The sequence below is a fragment of the Phalaenopsis equestris genome, unplaced genomic scaffold, assembly GCF_001263595.1.
Source record: "Phalaenopsis equestris unplaced genomic scaffold, ASM126359v1 Scaffold000002, whole genome shotgun sequence".
NCBI classification, from domain to species: domain Eukaryota; kingdom Viridiplantae; phylum Streptophyta; class Magnoliopsida; order Asparagales; family Orchidaceae; genus Phalaenopsis; species Phalaenopsis equestris.
In genome coordinates, this window is record NW_018164444.1 from 22,509,604 (window position 1) to 22,518,786 (window position 9,183).

The following is a 9,183-nucleotide window of genomic DNA, read 5'->3' on the forward strand; positions in this document are numbered from 1 at the left end:
ATCAGAAAATTTCTTTCAGTTTTCAATAATGTCACAAAGATGATCTCAGGCACTATATATCCTACTTCAAATATATTTTTACCTGCAGTTTTGCATGTTAAAAAGATATTGATTGAGGAGTCATTGTCAGAAGATGAATTTATGAGAAATATGGTTATGTGTATGCAAATCAAATTCAACAAATATTGGGGGGAATGTAATTTTTTAATTTCTATTGCAGCAATTTTGGATCCTAGATTGAAACTCAAATTTATTAGCTACACATTCCCAAAAATATACTCACATAGTGAGGTTGAACAAAATCTTAAAATAGTTCAAGATACATTATGGGAGATTTATGCAGTTTATGTTGTTGATTGTAATGTTTCAAATGAGGGTTCTTCAACTGTTGGTGATTCTATGAGTTCCTTAACTCAGTTTGACGTTATGTTTGGGTTTCAAGATTTTGTTGTAGCTTCTGGATCTGTAGAACCTTCGAAACCTGATTTACAGATATACCTTGAGGAGGGATTATTTGTGTGCTCAAGTGAAAACTTTGATGTTCTTGATTGGTGGAAGATGAATACATTGAAGTATCCCCGGCTTTCAATTATGGCAAGAGATATTCTATCAATACCCATAACCACTGTTGCCTCAGAATCTGCTTTTAGTGCTGGTGGTAGAGTATTAGATGATTACAGAAGTAGCTTATCCACTAAAACCGTTAATGCATTGATTTGTGCCTCTAGTTGGCTTCGATCCGCTCAAAAAAATGCAAAGACACTTATGGTAATTCTTTCATTAATTATATCATTTTCTACTTTCTCGTTTATTTTATTTATTCTCAATGCTACATACTAACATTTATTTATATTATTTTTTTTCAGCAAGAGATCATTGATGAGGAAAAGCTTAATATTCAACTACCAGATATATGAAGCAGCTTAGTCATTTCTACTCTATACAAGAGTTTTCATTATTATTGTACCTTTAATCACTTGCATTTATCTATCGTATTACTGCATGGATGTGGTATTGAGAATAATTTCCCCATGGTTTAACTTGTGGTGTTTGAACAGTTTATTTTCTTAGGTCAACCTTCCTTTTTAATTTTTTGTTGTTAATTTTATCTATCCATTTAAGGGGTGAATTATTTTACCCTTCATTTTAAATGTCCCAGTCAACCATTTTGATTTCAACACTTAAAGCTCTGTGAAATGACTTGCTTTTTCCAGTATGCAAGATCTTTCATCTTATGAGTTGGATTTTTCAACCTGTTATTGGAACTAATCGGATGTAGCAATTGTGTTGTTGCTAAAGAATTGCAACATGCCAAATTTCAAACCGCTTTTCAAAATATTGAGCATCGGTTTTACCTTGAACAAATTGGGAGCAGTTAATTTTTCTGTAAATTACGCTTCTCTAGGGACAGGATCTCATAATAGGAAACTTGGGGGATTCAAGAGCAATAATGGGTACTCGAGACAGTGACAACAATTTGCTTCCCAGTACGTATTTTATCTTACCTGATCATTTTGAACAGTAGACTTTTGTTGCTTAAAATTTCAGCTTAGATAGTGCTTGATTGCATGCTATTTATTGAATTTAGCCTTGGATTTAACTTAAATCCAGCCAGCCTTGGATTTTGTAAATCCAAATGATTGAAGCTGTAATGTACTTGGCAATAGGCACATATAAGCTCTTTATTTTCATTTCTTCTTCTATTGTCGATGAGCTCTAATTTCTATAATGTACATGGCAATAGGAATATATAAGTCATTGCATGGCAATAGGAATATATAAGCCATGACAATAGGCACATATAGAAATAATATTCCCATTCATTTCGGTGGAGAAGTTGGCATGCACCTATTGTTACAGTGTAGATCTGCAATACTTAATTTTTTATTTTGCATGAAAATATATTGTTTCAGAGGGACTCAAATTGAGAATTGAAGGGGTTTTGATATATGCAATGCTACTTTTGAATCCATTATTCAAGGGCCCTATCTACTATCTAACTTCATTGGCTTTTATCACTTCATAGATAGCCACTTTGGTTAAAAGAAGCTTTTATGGAAGGTGAACGTGAGAGGTTAAATCCTAGATTAATATGCAATGCTCTTTTATAAATTACCTGGATAATTGAAGGGGTTTTGAATGCCTGAATGGAAGTAATTCAGGGTTCTTTTTAGTCTTAAGGTTTATTGTTTCATAATAACAGGTTTTGAATGCCTGAATGAAGGTTTAGGCATGTTTATTCTATTGCAAATTTTTTACATTTACTGGGTTGCTGGTTGGAATTGAGCAATGCTCTTCTTAATGAAGGTTATGCACATTTTTAAGACCTGCTGCTGCTTACATATTTTATTGTAATTCAGCAAGTTTTTTGGAAGAAGCAATGCTCTTTTATAAATGCAAAAGCATTCAGTGCCTGTAATTCAGCAATGCTTTTCTTAATGAGGGTTTAGGCATGTTTATTCTATTGCAAATCTTTTACATTTACTGGGTTTCCTGGGTTTCTGGTTGGTTGGAATTGAGCAATGCTCTTGTTAATGAAGGTTATGCACATTTTTAAGACCTGCTGCTGCTTACATATTTTATTGTAATTCAGCAAGTTTTTTGGAAGAAGCAATGCTCTTTTATAAATGCAAAAGCATTCAGTGGCTGTAATTCAGCAAGTTTTTTGGAAGAAGCAATGCTCTTTTATAAATGCAAAAGCATTCAGTGGCTGTAATTCAGCAAGTTTTTTGGAATTCAGCAATGCTCTTGTTAATGAGGGTTTAGGCATGTTTATTCTATTGCAAATCTTTTACATTTACTGGGTTTCTGGTTGGAATTCAGCAATGCTCTTATTAATGAAGGTTATGCACATTTTTAAGTTCTGCTGCTGCTAACATATTTTATTGTGTTTTCTTTGGACTTATGTGGATATTTACTGAAAGTTTGTGATTTAAAAAGTGCGCAAGTAAATGGTGATCAGTTTATGACATATTGCGAGTTATGAGTGCTCCTTATCTCTGGATTCTAATGCAAATCTGATTCAAATTCTGTGAAAATGCCCTCTCACAGCAACCTTTTTAGCCACCTCTGATTTATACTCTCTGTGTTTTTGGGTTGTTGTTTGGTAGTGAGGGAAGGATTTAGACTAGTCAGATTGAGATGAGGATTGGGTTGCTTTGACGATAGAAAAAACTAAATTGATAGAAAAAACTAAATTGATGGAAGAGGAAGGAATGGACATTCTTTTTGGTTTTAGGACATTCTCTCTTTATGGTGGCAAATTTTGTTATGCTCTACAGGAAATCCTATAGTCGTATATCTTGTGAAAGATGAAACAATTTTTTAAAGTTTTTTATCACTATTGCTATGATATTTAACCTTTTTTATCACTATTGCTATGATATTTAACCTCCTACGATTCTATTATGCTTAGGCCAGAGGAGGCAGTTTCTTACTTTCTTTTGGGATTACAACAAGAGAAAGGCATGTAATCCATTTGGGTGCAATATTAATTCCTGTAATTGTGGTACACTTTATACTCTTCAGTCTTCAGTTATGTTAGTCCATCCTCTTGAGCTGGAATGTGAGAGCTGTCCTTACTCCTTACCTATATGCTGACTGGTGGAGGATTTATTTGGTGCAACCTTACAGGAAGAGCTGTGTTTGATTTCTTACATTTGATTGCTTTCATTTGATTGCTTTCATTTGATTGCTTTCATTTGATTGCTTTGATTGCTTTTATTTGGTGCAACCTTACAGGATTTATTTGGTGCAACCTTACAGGATTTATTTGGTGTAATTTCCAATCCACCTGAAGGATGCGAAAAACTTATCAATCTGGTATACATGATGCTTAAGCTTATATGCACCCTAGGATTTGGGTAATAAAGCTGATGTTTTTAGATTAAATGTTTAAATACATATGTTCCTTATTTTACCTTCAGGTGTTGGCGTGTTGCAAGTTATCACTGAAGAATCAACAGCTGATGCTGAGCTAATACTGCTAAACATCTGTATGAAACAAGAATGAATGTTATTTCTGTTGAATTCAATTGACTCGTACTTCTCATAACATACTTGTATATGTATTAGACAATTATATTTGCTTGAAGCTGAAGTTGATTTGTTCATTTTCTTACAGATAGAGCTTTTGGGCAAACATGGATTCATGGTTGAGCTCTATGAATTAATCCAGAGGATGTCATTTGAGCCTTCCATCACAATGTGGAGTAGAATTTATTATAGTTGTAATAATTACTAAACATGATGTGTATAGGAGATTAAGAGAAGTGAATGTATGCTGAATTTACAATTTGAAATTTGATTTCAATTTCACAGAGCTCTGAGAATTGAATTTACAATTTGAATTTTGAATATTATCTTTTTATGTAAGATATTATTTGTTTGACTAATGATGATAGATGTTTTTGTTGAAGTTTTTTATTTATTATTTTTTTGTAATTTTAGAATTTATTTTATAGTTATTTCAATTTATAAAAGTTAAAATGGTGGCATTTTTGATGTGGTATGAGAATTAATATTTAAATTTGTCTATTTAATAATTCAAAAAATATAAGAAATTTGAAAATTTGAAATAACTCTAAAAATATAAGAAATTTTCGAACGTTTCGAACAATTCGAACATTTCAAACATTTCAAACATATTCGAACAATTCGAACGATTCGAACGATTCGAACGATTCGAACAAATTCGAACCGAACACAAACACATATTTCACGAACAATTTCGAACACGAGCCTATTTCAAACAAACTTTATTTCAAACGAACCGAACACGAACACGAGCACTGTTTGTTCGTGTTCGGTTCGTTTACACCCCTATATGCATGTAATCTAAGTGATTCAAACCAAAGTTTGAAGCATTACCATAATTAAACAATCACACGCGCTAAATTATTTATACTAGAAATCTAAAATAATATTTTTTCATTATTGAGGATATTATTCTTTATTATATTTATTTCTCTTTTCTTAATTTTCCATAAGAACATATATGTTTGTGTTAGAACTCAGTGAAGATATAACTATTTGCAATTTTATCCCCCTACTAATATGAAAAAAGAGAAATTTGATCCCTCTCTTGACTCCCCCAGTTGCTCATGCCATCTCCACAAATGCCTTTCACCAATCTGTAACATAGCAGTGATTTTTTCGTTAATAGCAATCACTTCCCCTTCAAATTGTTTCATTCTTCCATGCAACAAGCTTCGGTGCCTTTATACTCATAGATTTGACATCTACTCATCTTTCACATTGCCAAAGGCAGTCTACAACTGATCTCCTCTCTCATCACCCCTGTTCTCCAATAGTAATTGTGAGGGCGTCTTTTATCCTCATAAAAACAACCACTCCATCTATGCTCTATCAAAGCTCTTTGTTGACACAGTCCATCGATATCTCTAATGAAGCCCTTTATCGATAATTTTGTTTCAAGATTTTTTATATATATTTTTTGACATGGATTTTATAACCACTAACTATTATTGAATTAATTGTACATAATAATCTATAAGATTAAAGGATAAATTTATGCAAGCAATGTTTTATACTCTAAAAAATAGTGTACAAAATGGCATATATTGCGATTTAGTTTGCTTTGAATGGATGCTTGGACCCTACAAAAATAGCATCCGCAATGCATGCTTAGCAATTTATTTCACTTTAAATGAACCTTATTAACATTGAGCCACTCTAAAAGCACTTTTTATGCAATAAATACTAGATCGAAGTGGCATTTTCCATGTGGGTCACTTTTTACTCCCTTAATGAATTTAAATGCTCCTTATCAATATCATAATTTATAATTATTTTTTTGTTTTAAGATGTTTTTAAACTATATAATTTTTCATATTAATTTGATACCTTTTTTTTTGGGGGTATTGGGTATGAAACTTATTTTTAAATTTGGTTCATTTATTTAATTGAAATATTATGCTCATCGCATCCCATTTTTTCAACATTTTTTGTGTCTATTTTAATAAATAAGTTTGTCAATACTTGCTTATGTTTTATGATCACAAAAAAATGTTCATAACTTATGTATTATTAGGTTCAATTGGTGTCAGTTAGTTAATTTACTTCCAAATTTATTGAATTATTTATTCATTTAAACTTGTAAAATTATTCTTTAATTTAATAGAAAAACGAAAGTTCATTTCATACTTATTCATTAATTGATTTTATTTGTTAGCCCGTTAAAATACTCGTTCAAGTAAGTTCAACGAGCCAAACGCTGTCATGGATAATTCAAAACAAGTCAAACATGATCATATGTTTGAAGTGTTCGCTCAAACTCGAGCAAAACTTGAGCAACTTGTAAACCAAGCCAAGTAAGATCCATGGTGTCCATAGCTTAGGCTAATTCAATTACAACCCTAGAGATGAGAATGTGAAGAAAAAGAAGGAAAAAAGGGAGTAACTTTTAATAAAGAAGTCTTTTCTAGAGATCTTCCAAGGAAGAGTAGACAGGAGAATAAAAGAGGGATGGGGTGGATGGGGGGTATTGTCCATGGGAGGGTTACTATTGAAAAACATCTTATAATTCTTCAATAATCCATAATAAATCCCAAGGCATTATAATAACCACACTAATTTCACTCATTAAGATTAGCCTTACCCAATCTAAATAAAGTCAAAAACTAACTAAAACAAAATAAAATGCCCCTAAAAACATCAACCATCATAGCAAAAATGAAAAAGCACAAATCCTTGCAAAAAATGGATTAATTGAGCCAACCCCATCATCTGTTTTCCTATCACGCGCGTTCCTCGCTCAAACTTAATAATCGTTCGTGTTCTCCGGATTAACCGAGCAACCCTTTTTTTCCCTTCCACCAGTTGTGATTGTTCAGCCCTCACAGGCAAGTCCAACAACCTGTTTATGGAGATCTAACAAAAGGAATTCTCAGCAAGCAAAAAAACCAGATTGGAGCTTAGAACAACGAAAATCCATCTCACATTAAAAATATTTTCAATCATAAGATTATCGATTATTTTGGAGAAAAATTCCATTATCAAATTCAAAGAGTTCTAGCAAGGAACTGACAGAACAGCCTGCAATGGATGATTAAGCAATTCCATCAGTTTCCCTTCCTTCATCCCCTTAAGCAAGCAAAGCATCCATCAGAATTCAAAATTTCGCAAAAATAAAATACTGAGCATACATACCTCAGCCTTCTCAACTGAACCATGCTCTCCAAAAATATTAGCCAGCTCCTCATTACTGACTGTTCTAGGAATATTGCCCACGTAGAGCCGACGCTTCGCCCCCGCATCCATTGAGGAGGCGGTAGGTGTTTCAGCTGTTGCAGCGTAGATTGTCGGGTATTTCTTTATACTTCTGTAGCAGAACATCGACCGATTGCTGGGCACTCGAAAGCATGGGGAAGAAGCTTCGATGCTAAGCGAAGATGGGACTTTGGTCAATGACAGAGGAGAGATTCCCGCCATTTGCATTGTATGGGGAGGAAATTAGTGTATCAGAAGAGAATAGCTAGGGTTTGGAGAGGACGAGCAGTGGAGCTGAAGAGAGTTGAAGCCAGAGTGATGTGTGTTATCCTTAAAACAGTCGGAAGGAGAAGTTTTGGTTCGCCTGTTCGAGTGTTCCGCAGGAGAAGTTTAACTAACTGCAATCTGTTAGTAGTAGAGAAAAGAAATAAGCCATACTGGTGTGTGAATTTAGTCACATATGACTAAGGCATTAAATGAATCAACACTATTCATGAACAACTTGAACTTGTATCGATTCAGGCTCGGTCATGTTCATTCAAATTAGTAAATTTATAGCCCGAAAATACAACCTCATCGAGCTGGAAGGATCGCCACCGCCGAAGATGCACCACCAACCATAAACCTATAGGGTCGGCCACTTAGGCTGACCAAACGAACGACCACCACAACCGATCGGCCACCATGGTAGACCAATTCTTAAAAAAACAGAAAATTACACATACGCAACAAATCTTTTCGGCCGCCCTCACCCGCCGGCCGGCCACCTTGCCGCTCCTATCGGCCGTCATGGCAAGCCAACTCATGAAAATAAGATATTTACATAAATAACACCCAAATTTTTTCGACCATCTTGTTTGGCCACCATGCCCACCGGCCAGCCACCTCCTCCTCTGGTCGACTTCCTTGCCGCTCCGGCCGACTCTTAAAATCAGAAATTTACATACATACCACTCAATTCTTATAGATGAAAAACGAAGCTATTTACAAGCATACCACCCAATTTTTCATCTTTACAAAACTAACACCTAAACTTAGCTATTTTATTTGCCACCTGGCCACCTGGGAAGGCCGCCTGATGCCGACGGATCCAACAACAAGAAAGCGCTTCAGGAAGATTGGTTAGAGCTGGAAAAATATCGGAGTATCCCTCATGACCCCCTTTATAAGGAAGGCATAAATGTAATTTCCTCACCCTTATCTTTTCTCTGTAAATAGAGGACCCCTTCGCTCGATCATGTAAGCAGGTTTCACGATCTGAAAGTGGGCCCATCTTCATCGTGCTCTTCTCTTTTGGATAATTAGACCTCCTCAGGATCAAGGATCAGCGTTGATAGATCTTTTATGTATATATTTTGTTTCTCTAGTTCTCTTTTTACATAAAAGTAGTGTTGCAATAAAAATAAAAGACTTTATTATAATCACATTTATTATTACTTAATGATTCAATGATTGAATTCCTTTAAATTATGCGCGTCGGATTTTTATAAATAAGAAGTGATGAGACTCATTCTCATTTCTTATTTGCCCTGCGACTCTTCACATTTGAATCAGTCGGCTTCTGAGTGTTATGATGGAGAACATATCAAACCCCTTGGGCGAAATGCTCAACAAAGATTTGATATGTTTTACCTTCAAGAAACCAAAAAGAAGGGAACAAACCGAAAGATGAAAGGAAGAAGAGACTCATCACTGAAATGTGTAGTTTAGGGGTGTGCATTGTTTGGCCAAAACCAAAAAATTGTACCGAAACGATTAAGTTTGATGGATTAAAAGGAAGAAGAGACTCATCACTGAAATGTGTAGTGTAGGGGTGTGCATTGTTTGGCCAAAACCAAAAAAAATTGTACCGAAACGATTAAGTTTGATGGATTGGGTTTGGTTTTAAAAATATATTTCGGTTTTTGGATTTTAAAACATTAATAGCTTTAATTTTAATTTAACCAAATATAC

The 9,183-nt window shown here is 34.3% G+C and overlaps 1 protein-coding gene across 5 annotated transcripts in view; it reads right to left on the bottom strand.

The window, feature by feature from the left end:
- Positions 1-7,563, bottom strand: part of LOC110030045 (30S ribosomal protein 2, chloroplastic) — a 15,832-nt gene extending 8,269 nt beyond the window's left edge. For all 5 annotated transcript variants that reach the window (XR_002294611.1, XR_002294613.1, XR_002294615.1 and 2 more), the window contains exon 1: positions 7,171-7,563. Coding sequence is in view for 2 of the 5 variants with exons in the window: in XM_020732603.1 (XP_020588262.1) it covers positions 7,171-7,458 (288 nt within the window). In the remaining 3 variants the exon portion in view is untranslated. The remainder of the gene's footprint in view (positions 1-7,170) is intronic.
- Positions 7,564-9,183: the final 1,620 nt, after the last annotated feature.